The 24579-nt window shown below is 37.6% G+C and overlaps 1 protein-coding gene across 6 annotated transcripts in view; it reads right to left on the reverse strand.

Moving 5' to 3' along the window:
- The window catches only part of AGA (aspartylglucosaminidase), a 153977-nt gene extending 134878 nt beyond the window's left edge, over positions 1-19099 (reverse strand). For 4 of the 6 annotated variants that reach the window (XM_068942545.1, XM_068942548.1, XM_068942544.1 and 1 more), the window contains exons 1-9: positions 18888-19065; positions 16853-17006; positions 16032-16144; positions 11664-11776; positions 10575-10695; positions 8456-8531; positions 7579-7686; positions 5296-5429; positions 4434-4480 (exon numbers count right to left, since the gene is read on the reverse strand). In XM_068942545.1, the coding sequence (XP_068798646.1) occupies positions 4434-4480; positions 5296-5429; positions 7579-7686; positions 8456-8531; positions 10575-10695; positions 11664-11776; positions 16032-16144; positions 16853-17006; positions 18888-19017 (996 nt within the window). In that variant the 5' untranslated portion in view covers positions 19018-19065. Of the gene's footprint in view, positions 1-1867; positions 4481-5295; positions 5430-7578; positions 7687-8455; positions 8532-10574; positions 10696-11663; positions 11777-16031; positions 16145-16852; positions 17007-18509; positions 18724-18887 lie in introns of those variants that run through there. The other 2 variants (XM_068942549.1, XM_068942547.1) reach the window with 2 other exon arrangements.
- Positions 19100-24579: the final 5480 nt, after the last annotated feature.

Raw genomic sequence — 24579 nt, forward strand, 5'->3', positions numbered from 1 at the left:
ACAACTTCAAGTTCTTCCAAGCTGTATGTAAGAATATTCAAATATACCAGTGTCACTGATTTCCTGCTAGACTGAATTTTTCTTATTCCTTAGGATTTTCAAATGACAAGTGCTAAGAAAGTAAAAATATAGAATTCAACTGAGCTTCATGACTAAATTAAAAGGGGCAGAATTCATAATTTGTTTATACTTGACACAACAGGCAACCAAAATAGTTACATTTCAGGAACAAATACTAGTTGAAACGGAACTTGGAGTTTGCCTGAAGAAAACAGTATGCAAGTGTGAAAACAAGAAACTTCCTGTTCATGTCAGACATTAAACTTTTTCATGTAGAACTCTGAAATTATCATTCTAAATACGAACACCCACCCCCCCCCGGCATTTACAACAGCAATGCTTTACCTGGGCAACATATAATCAACAACTTCTCTTTCAGAGATTCTTCTCTTTCAGAGATTCTTCCCTATCCTATTAGGAAAAAGAAATCACCCGTAACAGGAATTCCCTAAACAACTGGCACACTTTTAAGTTGCTATTGCTTTTATTTCATGAAATGCCACCTGTCACTGTAAACATATCAGCTAATCAAACCAACAGAGCATTACAACAGCAGGTGTATTTACCTACGTTGATTCCAACTGTCGAGGGGAAAAGAAAAAAAAAAAGAAAACCCAGCAAATACTGTTAAATGTACAAACATCTAAAAATGTTCACTGCCTGACTCAGCAATTCAAACGTTAATAGCAAAACTAGTCATAAAAACCCTGAGATTCTGCCACATCTGCTCCATGGACATTTCAGTAATGTTCTTTCGCTGTAAATTTAATGGAACTTATATAGAGGAATGAACAGACCCCCTAGTGAAAACATTTGTAGTTTAGCGCTTAAGATAGAAGTGGAATGTTATACATCAGAGCTAGAGTAAATTAACTATATCACTGATGTCTTTCCCCCCACAGACTGGAGTTGTGAAATCCTACACGTTTTCTGTTTCAAAACAAGGATAAACAAAATTGTTAATGAGTGACAACAATCATGCAATAACTAAACCCAAACAACAACTGTTAATAGAAGAATTTTAAGTTAAAATACAACCAGCATCATTATTGGTTTTACCTCTTAAAGTAATTACAGATTTTCTCCAATTTATACAATATTACTTATATATATTACTGTCTGAAAAACCAGCCTTGAATTCTCTAAAAATCTGAATTAGTCCCTGTTGAGGTAGTCACAGACAAAGGGATACATTTCAATGGTAAACTGCAAACAGTGAAATTATAGGTAAGTTTTCCTCAATAAACACATATAAACTATTGCCAGGGCTCATACAGAGTTCTTTGTAAAGCACAATTCACTGCAATGTAAAACATGGCACAGCTAGCTTTATCAGTCAGACCACATAGCTAAGAAATTCTGCCTTTTTCTGTCTACATCAGATGAAGTAATAATTCGGTAATAAGTTTTAGAAACAGTAAAAAGGAGGGCAGCTAGCATTAATTCACTTAAAACAATTTAAAAATCCTTTATAGATAGGACACATACAACTCTGCCACTAACTTACAAATACTCATTTTTTGTAGTTTTTTTCCCTGTATCTTGTAATAAAAGTTGTAGAGTAAAACCTTAAAATATAAAATTCCTTGAAATCAGAACAGAACCTTTTTTTTTTTTGCAATGCCAGCAGAAACCACTGTAGTTTTTGCTTGCTTTTTACACAGGTTTGTATTTGTAAAAACTTTTTTTAAAAAAAAACAAGAATTCATGTATTTGCTCAGCATAAGAAAACGGCACTACTTTTAAGAATCTTATAGAAATACTTTTAAGATAAAATACTAAGCAAATAATTCATAGGTTCAGTTCATATTATCGGAAAGGTCTATTTATTCAAATTATATTTCAAAAAAATGGCAATTCAACAATATAATCAAATAATTCATGCAAAGAAATTCTCTTAATTATGACAACTAATTAGCATGGCAGAGAAACCCACATTATTGTACCATATGTATTAGTGCATACATCTCAGGGAAACAAGTAATTTTGTTCTTATTTACAGTAATGTCAAGGATGTACTGGCTACGTAGTAAGCAATAATTCTACTTCAGATATACTTTCACAGAGCAATCATGAGTTTTCTGCACAGGCAGACATAACCTTTTGTTGCACATGCTAGCCAACACAAAGACAGAGTGGCATAAGCACACTAGAAAGCAATCCATGGATGTTCCCAAGCTCTTCCAAAAATGAATCCTGCAGCAGTTTAAGATATTACCACTTTCAGCTGCCAGTACTGAACCACCTATGTTTACAATTCACAGTGCTACCTTTAAGGTACTAATCATCGGGCTTTTGTTCATCCATTTGCATTTGGTTGCTTCAATTTATGTGTACAGATGCTGTTCTGTCCACTCCAACTAAAGATACATCAGCCACGGCAGAAGGGTAGTAGGCTGGACAGGTTGAAACTTTATCTTGAACCACTGTAAATATATTCCATAAGAGCTCCTCTGACAAAAGCTTGGTGTGGCCTGCACTGAAAGCTGTGCTGTGAAATGCTCTAAAATCCAGTGACAGAAGCGAATCCTCCAAATAAACAATTTTGTTGATGAAGTTTAACAGCAGGCCATTAAAGATAGCTATTTTAGTCTGAAAGTTTTTTTCCAGCTTTTAAACATACCAATTTGGAACATAAGGCAGTGATCATTCTAAGGCACAGTATACAAGCATCAAAACAACCTTACTTATAAAGGATACATTGAAGTGTGCTTTTATTACCGAATGCTTTTATTCAAGTAGACAAAAAAAGAATTAAAGTACTTGTGAAAAGATGTGGTCATTTTATCCCCTCCCCCTTTTTAAAGTTTCCCTAGCAATCTCAAATTTAGTAAAGATTCAGTCAAATGATCAGCAAGCCATCAAGTTAAGAGAAGGATCAAACATATCTTCAAATACCTATAGAACAATCCTCAAGATGCTAAATTTTTACTGTAAGTGAACCTTGGTATCTCTGGGCACAGAAAGAGAAGGTGACAAAAACACCTTTGTTAGCTCCAGATAACTGTCGCACTATCCCTATGCAATGGCTCTTTTACAGGGATAATGTGCTACAGAAAGGGTAGGCACACAGGAAATCAGTGACAAAGGAATTACTGTGATTAAAATTCACAATTTAACTTCCACTACAGAAAAAAGGTGACAGGAAGATTTCCATCTGTCTTCTCATCCACTTAAAAAGAGTCAACAAAAGATTTCAATGCTCTTTGAAGGCTTGTACGAACAGGGATGTCTGGATGTCCTCTCTATTCAAAGACATTCTCAGCCATTGCAAAATAAGCTAGAAATGTCCACAATTTAGAAGGAGCATCTGCTCGCTGGACATTTATCTCTTAATCAAGCTTTCCAAATCTACAACCACCACCACCACCACTTTTCAATCCCCTTTCTTTGCTTGCCAGCATTTCCATGCAATTTTCTTTTCAAAGGAAAAGAATCCTGGACTAAATCTTATAAAGATTGTTAACAATTCTCAAAATAAATTCCCCTTTCTTCTTCCCTCTCATTCCAGATTTCTGCTAAAGATTTGATTTTAAATGGCAAAGTGAAGGTCCAGTTCAATGGTTACTATGCATCACTTTCGGCTACTTAGCTCTTATGAAAACAAACAGATTAGAAGGGCTATTTGACACAGCCTTTGCATGCACATGAAAATCTGTCCACTTTATGAACTTCCTGTGAAACGGTTTTTCCAGCAACCATAGTTATGCTTTCAACAACAACAAAAAAACACAGGTGAAACATGGAATTACTCAGAAGTAAACATACAGAGAACTTTTTGCCGTATTTAGAAGCACAGTTTGATTCTCAGGTTTGCACAAGTTTAAGAACTGAGTTGGGATGCAAGGCAATGTCTACTGAATTCCTGACTTAAGTGACCTCAAGCATTTGCAACAGCAAGGCACATCAATTTCGGTCATTTCACTTAGATGTTGACTTTTAAGCAGAGATGAATTCCCTATGCTAATCGTAAAAGTGTAAGCACTCTAATTGTGCAGATATATTCACTTCCCTAAAACTCTACAGAGTCAATTTCTTAAATATCACTCTAGATTAAAATCTACAATCATTTAGAAGCAATTTTACAAACTAATTAGATTAAGCACCTAACGATTAAGTTTACTGGCACCATACAAGGTAATTACAAAGTAGAACATACTAAAAACAGTAAAGTAATAGGTGCATCTTCAACATATCTTTGTACTTGCTCAAAGGATTATAGAACAGTAAAAATGAACAAGCATTTTGCAAAATAACGCCCGAGGAACATCTCTACCCCTTTCCCCCTCTAAATTTAGATGTTATTAGTACAAAAGCAATTAAATGCAATCTACTACTTGCTCAGTTGCCCGACTTAGCAAAGGGCTATATACCATGAAGTGAAATTGAGTGAATCCTGGAATTTTATTACAAGCAGCACCTAGGAAAGAAAGAAAAGAGTATTATTTCCTACATTTAGGATTAGTGTCTTTGTCACTGCACTTTATCATCTAAAGACCCAGTCATTAATTCTACTACAATGGTGTAATTATCCTTTTACAATCTGCTTAACCCAAGATGTCTCAGAAGTATTTAATTTTGAGGTAAAAATACAGGGCTACGGACTGCTGCTGTCGTGCAATTAATGCCCTTATAATACCATTCAAAACAGTAACATAAGTTGGGGAAAAAAATATATCCCAGTCTTGATTAACGTAATGAATTCCTCAAACTCTAATCTCTCAAACACAGAACTATGGGAAATAAAAGATCAAAGAACAGCAATAAGCAGTCTAACTCAATAAGCCATGTTGATTTGCAAATTTATTTTCTACTGATATAAGAGTTCACTAATGAGAAGCTGGCACAATGACTGATCTTGGATTGCTTTGAAGCTATGCTGAACAGCCACAGTCTCACTGCCTTATGCCATATCTGGGGAGCTACCGGCATTCTTTTTTAAACCTTCAAATTAATCATAGACAATCCAGGACAACACATTAAGGTTGTAAGTACTTTTGATTTTTACTAACACTTAAAGTGCTGTGAAAGTCTAACACATCAAAATGCAGAGGAATAATTAAGACACCTTAAGTCCACACTAGGACAGTAGCCCTGATAACCAGCATTTGGTATTATGGAGGGACAGTACTGCTGAAGTGGTTAAAGAATAATTACTGACTGCTGCTTTAAAGTCCGCCCTTATTTTTGTATTTCTGTGGCCCAGCTACAGTGTTTGTTGAAGAAAATACATACCATAACTTCCAGTTGCATTGGCACATATAACACCGCCAAAGAACTTTGGTGCATACTTCTGGATTCTAGAAATAACTTTCTGACAGGCTACTGTTGGGTCTGTTCCCATCCTCATATACTCCACCGCTTGATAGCTAAAACAAAACAACCCCACACCCAGTTAGCCTTACTCAAGTTATGCATTCTAAAACACGACTGAGATCTCAATTTCTTCAAACAATGGAAAAGCATAATGAGTAACCTTTGGCCAAACTTCACATTGGTGATTATCATCCAAGTGCCATATAAAACGTAACTAGAAACAGGACTAAAAGGGGACTGCAAGATGCCATCTAAGCCATCAATCATTCTAAGGCAGTACCCAACCTGGGATATTTCTGTCTAATCATTTGCAGTAGAAGAGGCTAAGCTACAGACCAACTCCAACAACAACAAAAAGCAGTTAAAGACTTCCTGGCTTTTATTTTCCATTGCACAGCTAAGTTTGACTTCAAATGTTATTACTAGTGTTCAAAGAGGCCTACGTCAAGATAAATTTTTGAAAAAAAAATTGACCTCTGATACCACACTGTTGGTAAATTATTGATTCCTGTAAGCATCAAGAAGCCTTTCAGAAAAATATACATTTCTGGAAAACTCAACGCTAACCAGCTTTCCTTCTTATGCCCTGAATGAAGCTACAATGTTTTCATCAAGCCTTTCATCCACTTCAAAAATTTTTGCAAACTGATTTTTTTTTTTAAATATTATTCTAAATGCAAGTGCAATCAAAATTAATTTTTTATCTACAATCTCACTAGACAAATGACAATATGGACAATGCTGGAGATAAGTTATTTGCATTTCCAAAATGTCCACAGAAGCAAAAAACCTACTTTTGTTGTCATTTACTTTCACAACTTGAAGGTTAAAAGATAATGCATTACATAACTTAAGCACAAACAATGTTACATTCCATTTTGATGAAAAATACATACAGATCTCAACTCTTGTTACACTAACATAGACTCATCTAAAGATAGTATGAACTATAGATGTCATCAAATTACTTCAGAGGAGAATTTCCCTTGCATTTTCAGACTCCCTATTACCTTTGATTTTTTACACCTATCAGATGGGTTCAATTTAATCAAAGATATCTGAATATTCAGCTATATTTCATAGAGATCTCTTCACTAATCAGTAACTACATTAAGATGTTACTATTTCAAAGGTCATCAGAAAATTATAGCAATTTTACCCTTGGACACATCCTTGACTTCCGGCATGTCAATTCTGTTCACATGAGAATGCACCTTTGTTTTCTATTTGTGAACATCTAAATGACATGGAATTCCCTTCTATTTAGGAAACATATGTATAAGGAACTTGTGAATAGTCGTCTAGTCCGAGTTGCTCTCTAAAACCAATTGGTGCAAACAAAATATGTTAAGCATTTCAACCAGATCCTTCAGACTGCTAAACAGTAATGTAAACTTGTATTGATTAGCCTCATAGTGGAAGCCAATTCAGTACTATTGCCAAAATTTCATACCTGAGACTAATTCACAAAGTAGTCAGCTTCCTCTTATTTCAACACTGGCTTGAAATAGCTTGCAAAATCTTTGAGGACTACAATATTTATAAACACCCAACTCCTAGTAAGCACTTGTAACAGCCAGAGCTTCAGAAACAATACAATTCCTTCAAGCACCAGCGTCTCTGAAGTTCAGCATGCGCTTCCATAATGCATTCTCATTAAGAAAGACCCACAAGGATGACTGTCAAGATTCAGACAGTAATGAAAATAGCTTTATTTTACGCAGGTTAGGCAGCCACAACAGCACTGAAACATCTCTCTTACAAATGCAAAATTAGGTATCAATTACATAAGATATGTTACAATTACACCACACACCTCCAAGTAATCTGAGGCTCCCTGCTCATCCTTTCGACAGTTTATAAAACTTACTTCCCACACAACAAAACACTCCAGAGGAGAAAGTTAGTCAGTTCTGTTAAAGACCATGCAGGCTGGGAATACAGTCACGACTAACGCCTGTTTGCTCCCAGCTTGGTAGTACTGAGGGGATCAGTCACCAAGATATTTAAGAAACACTGAAGTCATTTGTTTCTTTTAAGACAAGTTGCAGGGACAACTTGATTCTGCTACTGCTCTTTCCCCTTAATTCCTCTTTTATCCTCACTCAGCACCCCACACCTCAGACTGTCTTTTCAATCAGTTATTTAATTTGCTAAGTTCACGTTTTGCTAGAGAAAGCCGGCAAAGTTCTAAGGACAAACCTGGGTAAGAAGCGCATCATGATGTCACCATCCCCAGTGGCCGCAGCTCCTCCAGCTGTACTATCAGCGTAAGCTCCTGCTCCAGCTATTGGAGAGTCTCCTACACGGCTGCAGCAAACAATGAAAAGAAAGATTTTTAAAAATACGTATATATACATACACATATATTTATATAAAAATTAATTCTATGGAAGAAAATTGAGTTATAACTTCCTAATTCAGTGGGGTTGCATTAATGTAGTTCTTCACTTAATATTTACTGGCCAGTTCTTATGACCTGGGCACCAATTTGTCAACTTTACTGCCTCCAGATGTGTTAGTGTTAAACCCACCGGAGAATAGAAGAGGTAAGCAGGTTACTCTACTGCAGTCAGAAGTCCTGTCTTAATACTACTGATGAAAGTGCTCTGTGATAACCTGACGGACCTGAGGCTTAATCCACCTCCGGACACACCTCCTTGTTATTATACTGACTCCTCCAGTTGGGGCAGTAAGGTTTAGTCAGTAGGCAATAGCAAGTAGCTGGGGACACTGGTCTCTTCAATAATTCTTGTTAAATCCAGAAGATATCTGACTTTGTTAGACAGACAAGACTCCTGGCTATGGAGGAAAAAAAATCTCAAAAATAAGAAGCACAGGCCTCAAGCTGTGATTCTGTATACGTTTCTTTGGAGACTGTGCACCTTTCCAAGATGCTCGTTCCTCTCTGGTGCCTTACCCTAATGTTGTGCCGAATCATTTTCCAGCTTAATTAGTCTCTCAGCGTTCAGATTTATGGCAGCCCAAAAATAAGCAAGGTCATTTTGTAACAGTGTATGTTTTAGACTGTGATTACCACAAGTATCCCAAGGTTTTTTCTAAAGCCACAAATACTAACCCCGGAATTTTGTGGACTGCACCATTAGTAGATGTCCCGGAAGCAATGGTTCCGCTCTCACCAATTACAATCATACCTAAAATTTTCAATAGGGATGAAACATATCAGAAGCACGCCTGACATATTTGTTAATCTGACACTATAGTTATCATTAAATAGAACTGTGATATCCAGACTATTCAAAATTACTGACACTTTGAAATATGGGAAAATCAGTTCTCTTAAAGAAAACAAGTTCTTTGTAAAACACATTTGGAAAGTTTTTGGACGAATTACAAGAGTCTAAAAAGGAATTCTTAAACAGTCACACAGCAGTTATTTCAGAACTGTACGTTACTGATGCCCAAGCAGCTAATGTCTCTTGACGCACGCCTATGCGACCTGGTAAAGAACCAGGAGCAACAGTCTGCGCTGGTACCATCAGAACGATGAAGTTTGGAAATCCTATAAACAGGACTTGATGTAGATCAGAAAAAAAAAGAATCAGAGAGGAGAGCTTAAACTTGGCAGAAGGTGAAATACAGCCGATCACAGTAAAAAGGATTACGTGACAGACAGTCCTACGTGTGGGTGAGGCCACCCCTCACTAATTTCATGCGGATGAGGAAGCTGCTGCATCATACTGGAGCAACTCAGACTGGTGCTTGGAACAGGCTGGGATCAGCTGCTTCTCCATAAGGTAAGACTTCACCTCTTTAAGAGAGGGCAGCAATTGCTGCTGGCAGCAATTTCAGAACATACTGACAGTCAAGAACAGAATTCAGGCAGTTGAATTCTGGTTCTCTGATCTCACTTAGCAGTACCTTCTTCTGAAAGAAAAAAGTTTTCTAATCAGTAGAAGCTAAAAGCATAGAGGCACTGGCCCTACAGCCATCATTAGCCTCTGCAAAGAGACTGGAAGAACATAAGTTCCTACCAACTTCCTAAATGCATTCTGAATGAAGACACTACTCAAAACGTGTTAGTCAAGGAAATGTTTCACATATAAAGCAGTGGGATGGGAGAACACAGAGTACAAAGATAAGTGCTGATACGTACTACAAAACAGCTTAAGGCCGCTTAATGATGCATCAACTCCTGAAGTGTATTTAACAAATTTCCTTCTCACTCTGACACACTAAAATTTGAGTTTTCTAGAACATATTGAAAATTATATACCCTAGTAAAGAAAAATTCTTAAATCGGTAAGTAGCCTGACTTCTGTAGAACATCAATTTGTTATTAGGGAGGAGGAGAAGCAAAGACGACAGACACTTGAAATGACTTGTTAATTCTTGATATTGAAAACATTGCCAAACAAAAGGTTCCAAACTGCTAAACTGAGAAAAATCCAGCCTAAAACAAAGTGTAAGTTTTAAGATGACAAAGTATAAAGCTTGAAAGATATGAATCTGTAACTGCTCCACTCTCAATTCCACTCCTGTAACGGTTGCTGCCTTTGACTAATCTGCTAATGAATTATCTGACAGACTTAGCATTAACAGTCCTCAATCAGTAGACTCTTAAGAGGTCTTTCGGACTACTACTGCTAACCTGTTTTAAGCATATCAGTTTCTGTAGAAATTTACTGCTTTAGTTAAAAGCCAGAACAGAAGTAAAATGAAATTAGGTTTTCCATTGTAAGTTTAAGGACAGTTTGACAAACATTTCTTTTGGTAAGAGCGCTAACTTAAAACTGTTTATTCGCTTCTCCCACCTCCGCAAAATCTTTTTTAATTGGGCTGACACCTATTGGGGAGATTTGACCTAAGTCAACAATAATTCCGATATCAAGGTTAAAAATAACCATTTCTCATTTTTCTAAGCACCTATTATCAGCCCAAACAACTGTGCCAAGATATCTGAGGGAGAAGCAGCGTGGCAATGAACACAAGATGAAGCAAGTGGCTGTGTCGGCAGCACACTTTAAAACAAACAAAAAAAAATGCACCCAACCAAACAAAAAGCCTACTTTATCTAAGAACTTATAGGCATTCCATCATAACACAAGTAACAATCTTGAAACCAATACAAACAGAAAACACTGCCTGTATGAAATATTTTTTTAAAGTCAGCATGATTTAATCAGCAGGGGAACGAAGAAAAAAATTAGCATCAGAGAGTTACCAAAAGTTGTTACCAATAGTATCGTGATTATGAACACTTATTCTTCTTTGGGAGATGGTCCAATCCTCTTCACAGATTACTTTTTCAGCCTTTTTGTATGGTCCACAGGATTTTGAAGAGTCTGGTACTACATTCTGCAATTATTTCATTATTTGCATGAATAACACATTATGCTTCGTTACAGACAGATTTAAAAAAAATGCTACCCTCTACAATCTACTACCCACATCAGATGCCTGATACTCAGCTGTACTGAACTATAAAACCTTTAAGTGTTTTGCTCAGGCAACAATAACTGACTTGTGGTGTTATGTGGTGAAAGGTTTACCTACAATTAGGTATTTATACGGGTCAAATCAAAGATTTTCTGTTGCTCAACAAACTAGTCAAAAAAGCTCATATTCTTCATCAGAACGGAGAAAACAAAAAGCATTATAGAATTTAAGTTAAAAAAAATAAGGGGCGGGGGGATGAACTGAGCCTTTTTTAGTAGGATCCAGGTAAAATATCGTAGCAGGTATTTTCCCAACAAAAAGGAGAATATGTATTGAATTAAAATGTTTCAATACTACAGCATTTCAGATGCAAGAAACAATGAAGACTGCGTATAAACATGTAGAAATCTGCAACTCACAATTCCAAAAGAAAAAAAAAAAAGAAACACAACAGGCAAGTTTAACATGTACAGCTGCATTGATTTAATGCGTTCATAGGTCTAAATAAAGCAACTCAAACTATGTATGGAAAAAAAGAGGACCTTAATTACTACTGTGAAATTTCCTTTTAGAAATTTATACATGCATCAAAAAAATACAATCACTGCTTAGTTTAGTTTGCCCAAATTTAGAGCAAAAAAAAAAAAAAAAAAGTGAAAATGCCCCCCAAAACCAAAACCCCACTGCAGCAAGGTCAAACCCAGTAGGACTTAGGAAAAAAGTACTAGAAACACTATTTCTGACTCTACCAAACGTTTGGCAATTCCAGGTTTGTTCCGTAAGTTAAACAAAAGACTTTTTTTGAGCGTAATTTCAATATGTTGAAAGGAAGAGGCAATGCTGCGTGACTGACTTTCTAAAACCCTCTTCACCACAACTGTACTGACCTTCCAGTAGTTTGGCTGACAGCTCTGATTAAGCCACCTCGAATAGACCGAAAGAGATTTTTGGGTAGTTAACTCTTCATATGGAAACCCCATCCTTACAGCAAACAGGGAGGCTTTAAAAAAAAAAAAAAAAAAAATTAATGTTTTTTTTAAATATATTTTATGATAATGGCTTCATGTAATATTATCTAGGAATCAAGAAATTCTACATTCTCTATGGGGATGATAAGTATTTCTTCAGAGAGTAGTATAAGCCATTACAGTGATGTACATCTGTGGTACCCAGTTCCCTCTTTACCGGCGATATCAAATTTCCTCAGTTCGCTGTAACTATGTTAGCACATGCAAATTGCACTACTGAAAGGGAGAAAAACTCAATTTTGTTACTCAGCTGGACATAAATAACCAGGAGCAAGAATAGCTTTGGCTGTGTTTCATGGGAATATTTAAATAAAAGTAAACAATATTACAATTTACTTATAAAGCTATACTTCTCTATGAAATGTGAGTAGCAGAGATATTTGCACAATGTTTGCTACTAAAACACTAATTCTTGCAGAAATTCATCCACTAGCCTACATGGCATTACACTTCTTTCTTGCAGCTTTAAAAGTGCCTGCTCCCCTGTTTTGAAAATTAACGTAGTATGTAACAAGGGAGCAGAAGAAATATCATCACAAACAATGGAAGAATGCTCCAATCCTAAGAAACATTACAGCAAAGTAAACTGGGCAGGGGGGAAAAAACAACCCACTGCTCTCATATTTTAGTTATAGCTACCTTTGATATTATCCAGTAACAAATACTGTTGCTAGATTCAGATGTTTTAAGAATTTGTATTACCAATCCTTGATATTAATGTCACTGTAATACGCAGCTGAACAAGTTTCTCCTGTCCAAGCAATAAGAAAAGCCTTCAATTACTTCTGGACAGCTTTTCTGTGTCTTTCTTAAAAAAAAAAGAAAACCAAAAAACAACACACACACACACACACACACACAGAAAATCTGTTTGCACTCAGGGTAATGCTCGTGTAATGAAAAACTGACATCTTCAGTGACACAGATCCTCCTGTTCCCATTTCTAGAACAAACAGGTAGGGGTTTTTTTGACATAAAATTGTGCTCATGAATGTTTTCAGTCATTCTTTCATGACTTTTGCAGCCTTGTTTCTATTCTTTGAACTCCTTCACTTGGATATTGGTCTAAGTATTACTAGGACATAAAAAGGAAAAGGTCAGGCACACTGTGATTATGAAACTTTCCAATCTATTGAAGACAGACCTGAAAACTTCTCAGCAGACAATAACCAAAATAAAAATTTTGTTCACACTTGTGATCATCCTGCACTCAATGTCCCTCACCAGACTCAGTTCTGTGTTGGTATACACAGTCCTCATTGCTCGGTTCCTAAGTTCTGTCCTAAAGAAAGTATGCAGCGAACAGAGAAAGCAGTTCTTCCAAAACTGCAAGAATTGGTCAGTGTGGATATCTGTTCAACAAAAGCTACACCAACATGAAGCTAATTTTTATGTAGACCACCGTCACTATAGACCTCAGCTGTAAAAATGCATCAGCTTGGTTACAGTCTGGCTTACAGCTACAATGGCAAGAGTAGACGACGACATCAGGTTCGAGGTTTTTTTGTTCAAGGCAAATTCTACCACCGTTATACTGTCGTCCTCTTCACAGAACATGGCTCAAGCTTTCATCACATCCCGTAATCAGCTAAAAATTGTTCTCTTATAACCCACAGTATCATCTAGCTTACACAATACGACACAATTATTTGTTCACCTCCTCAATTCTGCACTGTTTTCAAAGCCTTTTTGCATGCTTTTGGGGCAAAGGAACGTCATCTATTATATTTTACTCACTGCGTGAAAACGATGCAAGATGTGACTTCAGACTTCAACGACTATCGTGTCTGAATGATTTTACTCTCTAGTCAATTATTTTAGTGTTCACAGCCTCTGACTCAATTTTTCACTTCCAGATCTAGAACCTGGCGACTCATGATCAGCCATTTTAAATCTACAACGCTTTTCTTTCTTCTACACTGAAAATGCTGAGAATGAAATAAATTCAAAGAGATAGCTACAGAGTCTAGACAGAAGCCCAGACACAGACATTTTTAAAAGTCCAAAGACTTTGTCAATAAAATTAAAAGAATTACTAATCAGAAGGGTACTGCCATTTTAAACAATACATACTATCATTTTCCTTGCATTGTAAAATCTAAGACTACGAAAGGTTCTAGACAAGGACGTGATGGGACAGGAAAAATACATCCTCTCCCTTAAGTTCTCTTTGTACCAGTGGTTTAAAACACCTTCACTTCAATTTATGAGTCAAAGTAAACAGATCTGTGAAGGCTATTTAGGTATCATGGCACTCTAAGAGATTCAGTCAGTATTCTTAACATGAAAACGAAAATTTCACATTACTTTCATTGAAATTTTACTACCAGGAACCACACAATGGCCACAAATTAACTTTAGTTAATTGATGATTTTTAAATGTGCGTTATAGCTCTCTACTGTCAATCACTCAGAGAAACTAAATTTTAGGAAACAGACTTTCCGGGACTGTGTCGACAAACGTATTCTAATAAAACTGCAGAAAAAAATATGGAATAATCTCCAGCATCTTCAATGGAAAAAAAAAAAACAAAAAAAAAGCTTGCATAGATAACAGATATCTAAGTTATTGATATGAAAAGATTTTACTGATCTAGCTAGCTTTCTGATGAAAAATGTAAACATTTACGCGGAAAAGAAACTGCTATTTCCCTCATATACTGACTTGAAGATTAAAATGTATTCTTCTGAAGCTGTGGCTCTATTTTCTCTTTATCAATCTTCACCTAGTAAAGGTGATCATGGCTTCTTTCATCCACATTCCATATTTCCACAGAAAATACTCCACATTCCTTCACAAGGAATATTATTCTTCCTCAATTTCTCTGCTGCTTTGATTTATTCACTAACACTATTATCACCTCTGAGTTGTACTCAGATATGTCTTCACCTTTCCTGTCATTCTTTCACCATTACTGGTACATGGTTTCTTCTGAGAAAGTTCTCACTAACAGAAAGGACTCAGCTTAACAGCCCTGTCCACATGACTTCGTTATGCAAAATGCTATCATCCTACGGTAGAAAACATATCTTAAATCAGTACTTAATTCCTCACTTTCTTCTTCGTCTTTCTTATCCTTTGTGTTTATTCACCTAATCACATTTTTTAAATATTCTAATATCTACCCAAGCTGGGTGGAAAGAGTATTAAGAGCACTTCCTCCTCCTCTACTTAACACCTGATCAGTTTCTTTTTCAACTGCCAGTGCAACCTCTCTCGCCAAAGCTAGTCGTAATCTAAACACGGCCAGCTACCTGAACTAAATAGAATCTGCAAATCCATCTCTCTCTTTTCAGACCTCCTGTCAAACATAATCATCATCTCCTCTATTTGCGCTACTTTACTCCATCCAAAGAACCCACTGTTGGACTTATTTCTCTATCATTCTGCACACAAGAATTCCTTCAAGAACCTTCCATCTTTTCTTATCAATTTCAAAGCGCTTGACTCACCTTTAAGGCTCAGATAATGTCACTTCCCTTTAAATCTCAACTCCTCTACTTGTCTCCGCATTTCTTTCCAAGCAGCCCCATACATCTGAAAAATACTGTCAGCCAAGTAACCTTCCACTCACTACTCATGTACCTCCCTGGAATATGCATCTCTTTTAAAGCTAATATTATTCTACCAGCAGTAGCTCCTATTTTAAAACTCCAACTATTCCTTGAGTTTGCTATCACTCATTTGTTGTGCCTAGGAGTACAGCCTCTAATGTAATTTTTTTTAAATTCAAGTCCTCACTAATATCTTTAAACCAAGAAATACAGTAACGGTGCTTAACACATACTCAAGTGGCAATATGTAACTCTACAGTCTATTAATTCTGCGGTTCTTTAGAAACAGTTACTCCACGTTTTTAAATGAAATATTTATGTCTAACAGCTTCAGTCTGTATAATGCTTTGTGTCAACTCATATTTATTTAATACCTATGTTTTCAGTGATATTAGCAAAGCCTCAGGATTACAAGTTAATATTTGCAGTTGAATTGGTGAATAGATCATAAAACTATTTTTCTTTTCATGTGGAAATAATGGAGTAAAACTTAATTCATACCCATAAAATAAACTTAATAGAGTAAATACTTTAGAATTATTTGACTATGTTCACTTGATTGTCAGGGAATCCCCACTCATGTTATCAAGACAAATGTATGGCAATTGTAACTATAATAGGAAGGGTTTTACGAAGAATCTAAGACTTGGAACCAGTTAAAGCAATAATTACCTGACTCTCCCACTAATAACGTATGCTTTGTGTGTTCAATGACTTTTCGCGCTACACCAATTGCATTTTTCACATGTCTCAGATCCGCAACTGCCCCAACTTCCATAGTGTTGCTGAAAAGAAGAAACATTTAAAGCCTGCTTAGATTAAATTTAACAAAGATGCGTTTGCATGTTTTTTATTAAACAAAATCTGTTCTGATATAAATTAGAAAGTCTGCTGTTTTAATGTACTACTGTAACTGTTCTATGGTAAACAGCCACAGAGAGATGGTGTCACACTAGCAGGGTAAGACTTCATACATACATTGCTTCCTTGCACTGGTAAACTTAAGTAGCAAAAACTCCAGCCAGAATAATAGTTTTATTAGAGTAACTGTTTTGTTATATAAACTCATATAAGGAACCAAAACAAACATTTGCCTTTCCTTCTGAAGTAGGATACTAATATTATTTATTTTTACTCATTTAAATAGTAAGGTATAGAAGTCAGAATTGTTATACAGGTAAAATACTTATGGAATGAATCTAAAGGAAAAGTTTATGATGCTACAAACATGAAAATTTTGCCTCTGTTACCACCTGCTTTTTAACTGCCAGATCTCCAGCTGGATTACTGCATTACACGTACAGATTTAATAATGAACGTACTGAGTTACTCTTCCACCAATTAGGTAAGTTTTTCTTCTGGTTCCGTAAGTTAACATGCTAACTTGTCCAAACTCAGTCAGCCCTCAACCTACAAGATCTCTGTAACAACTCTTACGTTAAAATGTGCTAAAAATTACAGAGATCGTTCTTTTCTCCATTCAGTTCTCTTACCCATCCATAATCATTGCATCCAGTGTTGTTTCTCCGCTTTCATCTGGGCTTCCTCCGTATCCCACACTCCCATCACATTGGTCAATCTCACACTGACCACAACCTTTTTCAACTGCGTCCAGCTCAGAGCCTCCCATCTGTAATACTCTCCATGCTGCAATCAACACAGACAACTAAACATCAACAGTGAAAATCTCCACAATTACATTAAGAATGTTTTAAAGGTCGACACTACGATGACGCATTATGTAAGTAGAAAAAAGTAAAGTATAATCTACAGGTGAAATACATATATATTTAAATGAACCAAAAGATAAAATATTATTTTTCTAAATACTGATTTGCTTGTATATCTAATCAGTGTTTGTGAGAAATTAAGCTTTTTTTTCCTAAGTGGAAAGGTATTATTTACTAACAGTCATCAAAAATTCTTTATATGAAATAACATCCTCTGTCCAGGATCAGCCAATACTTTTTCAACATCTGTGTAAAGCCTTCTGAGGGGGGGAAAGGAGGCAGGAAGGGAGGAAAAGAGGGAGAAGACTTAGCAGAACTCTGATCTCAGAAAGAGAAATAAGTTATAGCAAGCAGCTCTCAAAAGCCTCCTCAGAGAATACTAAGGGCCCAGCTATAGAATAAAAACATCTGAAACATACGTTTAAACCTAACATCAATAACAACACGTAAAAACAAAAAGAAATGGAAAACAAGATATATAAGCAATTTCAGTCTCCACTTTCTCCTATTCAACCCTTAGCTGATGCCTTCTATTTTTCTTTAATATCTAACGCACAGCCTGGTTTAGTAAGACCTTATAAATGTGTCACACATACATGACTTAAACTGGGCCTGAAGGCTTTGCTCATGAGAAATACTTCACCAGATTGGACCTCAGGCAAGATTTCCCAAGACGTTTGAGATTGCTGCCATTCATGGTTGCAATCCTGCTTCGTCCTCCCTTTTGCTGCCGCTGGTGCTCCACTGGCTGCCAGATTCAGCACAGGGGTGGTAGCAGAAGCACACAGCCGAGCTCTTTTTGGCAGCAACAAACTATTACACTGTCTCAACCATCTCAAGAAACACTCAATTTCATACATGCAGCATGCAACTGCATGAAACTCGCTGCACGAAGGAAAAAACAGTATTTAGCATCCACCTCCACAGACGCTTGCCTGTGTAACAAACTTTATGTGAGCAGTACTGTTTCAATTCCAACTACCTTTTCTTTCAGATATTTTCAGGTATTTGCAAAATAAGGGTCTTGTTTCCAAAACAGTATTTCAGTTCTGACATATACAAGGCTTTAGGTAACCCATTTTACCAGCAAGGCATCACCAACAAGGAGTTATTTACAACCTAACTAGGCTAACGCAGCTTATGTGTATCTCTAAATCAGTAACCACAACTAATTGCTTTCGGCATAACTGCCATAGAAAAAAACTGCCTTGATTATTAATAACACTTCATAAAACATAGAGCAACAAAAATATAATATTCAGAAGTATCTGAATCTTCAGGAGGAAAGAATGGAGACACTACTAAAAATAAGCAACTACTTTTAACAGCAGCAGCAACATAGATCACATTATCAGGGAAACTTTTTTCAATCAACCTTTCCACAGTGTTCCACAAAATCCACTTTTTCTTGTTTTCTAACCTTGAACGTTAAACCCCTTCCTCCCAGTTCTCAGTGCCACACTACGGCTGGGTGACAGAGGACCATCAGTGTAAAGGCCAGCTCAGCTGCTCTGCCCCTGCCCACGTGGAGGTAACCGACACCCCAACGCCAGACCTGGGGCCAAGCTCCCCCCAGACCCGACGTACGCTCTCCCCAAGGACAGAGAAAGGCTTTTTGCAGAGTTTCCCTTCGGGTAACGCACAAGCGCGGTTTCCTGCGCACTTCCAAGCGCGTTTCTCAACCCTTTGGCTGTTTCCAAGCACAAACACCGGCAGCCTCCGCCCCGCGGCCCGCCGCCGGACGGCGCGCCAGGCGGAGCCGAGCCCGGCCCGCCTGCCCGGCCCCCACCGGGGACACCTGTCTCCGTGGCCTTCCCAAACGCCCAGGTGTTGACGACCAGAGGCAGCGCGGCCGGTGCCGCCGCCGCCAGCTGCAGCGCGAGGAGCAGAGGCAGGAGCTGCGCCCGCCGCCAACCGCCGGCCGCCATGACCGCCACCCCGTGACCCGCCGCTCGCCCGGCTCCCCCTCGCGCCCCGGCGAGCGGCGGCAGCGGCGCATGCGCGCGGGGCCGCGCCGCGGGGCCGCTGGCGGTTGGGGGTGGGGGGGGCGAGCGGCGCGAGCGCCCTGGCGCCGCCCGAGGCGGGCGGGTGCTGCCTCCCTCGGCCTGGAGGCCGCGGCCGCCCCCTGCTGCCGGCTGCCACGCTGCGAGCTGAGCGTGGGGTCCTGAAAGGATGGAGGCCCAGAACTGATTAAAATACAACAAATGTCGATTGAGTTTCTGGATTCCCGTTAACGGCGGGCTCGCTGTTGGGAGGTGGCGGGTCGTCGGTGGCACTCCCGGGGTCGCCGTTATTATGGTGGTGCCAAAGGTGGCTCCCAGGAGCGGGGACGCCTCGGCGTCCTTGGTTCCAGCGGGGAACCCTTAATCAGACCAGTCCTAGGGACGTGGGAGCAAGGCCCTGTGCTGGCCCATCCGCCGAGCAGTTTGTCAGTGAACAAGATAGAGCAGCTTCTCATGGCGGTTCCTGGAAAAAAGAAAAAGTTCACTCGTGAGGTTCACAAGCATCATCTTTTACATGCTGTCTTGTCACGTGTATGTGATGTCAGAAAGTATTTTGCCTGTGGCACAGACATTTCTGTGATGGAGTTACTTGGGGATCTTCTGTGGTAAATAGTTCATTGAAGGGTTTATAAAAAGCCCTGCTTTAAAAAAATCCTAAAACAGATAGCAAATAATTTCGTAATTCTGCCAACACCATTCCAGCTTCTCATTATACCATTTACCTTACACCATCTGACATGTTGCCGTAGCAGTCGAAGTGAGTGTAAATCCATAGGCTTACCTCCTGTTAGACACAGCCAGTAGAGCACGCTGATTTGTGTTCAAGGCTAATTCCATTCAGGCAGTCACTGATCACCAAACAGGTATTATTTCTGAACAAGAAGAAAAAAGCTGGCTACTGCCGCCAGCAGAAGTGGATATAAAATATATGAGTTTTTTGGAAATACTTTTTCAACTTGGTGTCGCTAGTCCTTCGCAATATGTCATGGACCAAACTCAATTACATTTTACCAGCAATGCAGCTGGTCCTGTATCTCTAGACAATTCATAGTAAGAAGGGAGAGGAAACATTTGCACCTCATGTATGACAAGGTCAAGTCTGTAGGCATGCAGAAATTGTAAGTGTACCCAAGCTGGTTTAAAAAGCCTGCAGCGATATTACTTTTATTATAACAAAACCATCCACCGACTTTGGAATGAAACAGTAGACACAAAACAAGGGTATTATCCTTTATTACAGAAGTCACAACATAATAAAACATTTGCAGCATTGCGTTTGAATTTAGTAATAACTTGGTCTTGATCTCAGCCAGTTCCTAAAAGTAAAATACAAGTAGTCTGGAGAAACCTTCACTCAGGTAAATGCTGTTAGCTACTTTATTTCTGATACTAATGTTCTTATATCTTCACATAGTTCTGCGTAAGGCTTTTAAGGAAAAGAAAAGGGCCAAAACAAAGATATGAGTTAATGCTAACTAAAGGAAAACAGAAACAAAAATATAATCAGGAAAGTAATTCCAGGATTAAGGGAAAGCGAAAACATCATCAACCTTCTTTCTAAACTTGTTGCATTAGTGATTTTCCTCAAATACTGTTTTCTTTTTACAAGGTAAATAATGCACCTTTACGAAGCAATAAGACTTTGATATGAGTATCATTCAAATAAAAGTATTGGCGGTGATGGGTGCATCTATAGGCTGAGGCTGAAGGATTGTGGAGTGAATGTTATGTGGGACTTGAAATAGCACAACGTTATGCTGTGAGGCTCACATAGAAACTCAATTGATTTTATTCTGGTAATGTTCTTTCTAACTGGCATTCAAAACTTCGTGTGACCTCTAGCTATAAATAGATGCAGTGATGAATTCACATGTTTTAATGTATACAGTATTACTATTTAATATCTTTTTTAGATGTGAAAAATCTCATAAAGCAAACTTTGCTTTCAGACGTACTGTTTAAAATCAACAGGGCTTTAAAATTTATGTGGCTAAATGGAATTTGACTAGTTTGTGTCTGAGACAAGTCTGCAAGTTGGTTCTACTAAATCCACCAGCTATTTGGGCTCTTGGTTTTGCGTTCTGTCTCTGATATAAGCTACTTCAAAACTGTTCTTTATTTAGAATTTGCTTGTATTTTCATGAACGTTAGCTGTTGTTTTATTTCAGTTCTTTCTGCACCAGCAGTGAAAATGCAGCTCAAGCTGACTTTCCTAATACTATTACGTTACAGACGATAGCTAAGATAAATACTAAAGCCCAGTCGACATTAAGTATCCCTGCAGCTGAAAAGCAAATCAATGATTCCGTAACAGAACCTTTCTTAAAATGTGTAATATAGAGAGAATATTCTAGAGACAGCCTGCTATGGACAGGCGATTCCTGAGAGGAACCACAGCAGATAACGCTGTGATTGAATGGCACTGAGTAATTAAAACAAAAAAAAACCACACACACACAGAGGAGGAAATTCACCTTTCAGTGAGAGTGTCTATTCCTAAAGTAGCCAAATTCCGACCTCAATTATGTCGAGGTAACCTTATCTAGCACCATCTGTTCAAAAATGCAAGCCTAGCAGCTCCTTTTTGCTCTTTCAAATTTTCCATGTGTGTGCTTTGAAGTCTGATTAAGTATGGAAGTTGTATTTGCAATTTGTTTACATTTTTATCCTGATTTTACTTGGAATTTCTGCATACACAAACACAAGAAAACCAAACTTGAGAATGATTTCTTAATAAAAGTAAACAGTTAATTGTTTCATTAGCATTGCTAGGGAAACTTGCATAAGTGTAAATTTTTTATGACACTTAGGGTTTTGAATCCATCTTGCTACTAACTAAAATACATTTTTAAATGACCCTATGTTATTGTGTTCTGTTTTGAGTAGATTTGTGAAAGCACTATCCCCTTAATTTTTTTTCTTACGCTGCCTTTCATACTTTATTCTCATCTTATGTATGTTCTCTCCTTCCCTGAATGATACTAGAAAGGATGAAAAAGTTTATTCACAGTGAAGGTCTCCATCATCTACCTATTAAATCTTCTAAGAAAGACTTTTACGCTCTTTTTCATGCTTGAGAAGAGCTATCTATAAACGTTTTCAAGGCTACCTCATTACCATGCTCTAAATCCTCTTAAAACGCAGCATCAATATGAGGTCTATCAAAGTATCATTGTATAACACTATCAGCTTCCAAATTGTTTCCATATTTTCATATGATCCCCGACAATCTTTTTCCATATATATGTCTTATCTTTTACTTGCACTGTGAGTTAAGTATGAGTTGTCATTTTATTTTACGTTTGTGCAGCGCATAGCACCACAGTATCCTAGCTCATGATTTGCGCTCTTTGACAAGACGTTCATGAGCATTATTATATTTATAAATAAATCAAATAAGAAAGAGTACGGATGCTAATTATAATAACCAGCTATTAATAATAACTAAATAATTAATAATCATATTTCCATTGTTAAACTTGCTTTTGTTACTTGTATATTTTTTATTAGCTTGCCAGATTGCAGTGGCTTACTTTCTTACTTTGTGACCTCAGAGTAATTATGGTGTCACAGAATAATGTATTCTTACAGTGTTATATTGACCTACTGTGGTGTTTTGTCTCAAAACAAGTTGTGTGTAATGTATTTCGCACTTGTAATCGCTCTACTGGTGAACTTTGGTGATAAAGTTGTCATACGGAACTGCTTTACATTGTTGGAACAGCTTTTTATAGTTACAACTGTTTGTAACTTTATGACTTTTCATAAATTTGATCCATGATAATAACAAAGTTGTCAGACAGCTACAACAAGTTACTCTTTGCTTCCCACAACTCTGGAAGTTATCTTGATGTTGTCAAACGAGCATACATAATATTCTCAGTGTTGAAAGGAAGGTAAACAGAAACTTAGGCTACATGAACAGTATTTTGGAAATATGACTGCTTACTATGTCTACATCCATTTTGTGTGATTTGGCTATATATACCAGGATTTTTAAACAGCATCCTCTTTGAGTTATGATTATCTAATGCTAGACAGCATATCAGTTAATTTGTAATGGGAGTTAGTTTCCAATGTGTAAATCCTGGCTTTGAAAAGGAAATTGTATGGTATCTATGCAGAGTGCTCTGCCCAAGTTAATTTCTCTGTAGTAGCTCTTTGTTAGGATGCAGAAGTACCTTTCTATATTTTTCCCTATTAGCCTGTGTATAGCAATTTATTGCCCTTGTCTAATAATGGGTTCCGATTGTGTTGCTCATGTATCCATACAAAGCTTGCTGAGACATCACAACCTCGTGGTGTTCAGTGTAAACATGGCTGAAAAACTTTAAAACCAGATTTTAAGAATGGGGCTTGGGAAGACCACCTGGGAGCTAGTTCCTACTTCATGATGTCTCAGCTGAATGTATCCACAGCTCTTCAGCTCTTCTAAGCCACTGAAGAAGTGTACAAATCAAGTTAAAGTTATTTTGAGGATCTATTTCAGCAGTGTAGCAACTATTAAATTACTGTCCTTTGGAAGTTCCACTGGACTCTGATACTAACCACAGGAGTTATTGAGTGGGAAATACATCTTTTTGTGGCCTCAGACTGACAGACTAGAGTTTCTAACAAAACCCTTCTACACAGTGTTTTACGAACTATATTTTAAGATGAAATGGCTTACATACAAAGCACAGACATACAAAGTTATGAGCTACTACTACATTTTTAAGTTCACTTTTGTGCCAGAAATTGACCTTCTGTGCTGATTAACTCATAGGGTACAATATCTAAAGACAGCAGGGCAGGGCAGGGCAGGAATTAAACAACACGTATAAGTCTAAGTTTACTTGGTGAGGATTTATTCTGATTATTTGAGTATAATAATCTCAAGCTTTTCTGGTCACACCGGTGCAACATTACTGAATGCAAAGGAAACTGTGTAGGTCAAAAAAAGAGCATGATTTTGCTTAAGATTTTTTTGAGTTTTTCTTCTATATATTTGCTTCTGAAATTTTGGAAGGTTTTACTTCAGAGAAAGGAATTGTTCCACGCCTTTGCTGTTATCTTTGGTATTTACATTTGAAATAATTTCATGAGTTAGACTCATCACATACCCTAGATATATTTCAGTAAAATATATCTCTTCATATGTTTTCTTCCCTCCAGGGTTTTGCTTTTACGATTAGATTTTAGATTTAGACTTCAGAGTCACATTGCAAGGGTAGGCTACATTGCTTTTGTAGCACAAATATGAATTCAGATCGTGCATAAATAATAGTTAAGCTGACCTTTCATACCCTTACTGCTGTGGATGGTCCCACTGGCTTCATTTGAGAAATATCCAGTAAATGAATACTTCCCTCATCAGCAGAACTAGTTCAACAGAGAGGCACACAGGGCAATTGCCTGGAGCTCTATGCCATACCTGGAGCTCAGGGACATGGCTAGCTAACTTAGGTGGCCATATAAAACAGAAAGAGACGCTTATCTAACCTACTG

This window comes from Struthio camelus, chromosome 4 (genome assembly GCF_040807025.1).
Source record: "Struthio camelus isolate bStrCam1 chromosome 4, bStrCam1.hap1, whole genome shotgun sequence".
Classification (NCBI taxonomy): domain Eukaryota; kingdom Metazoa; phylum Chordata; class Aves; order Struthioniformes; family Struthionidae; genus Struthio; species Struthio camelus.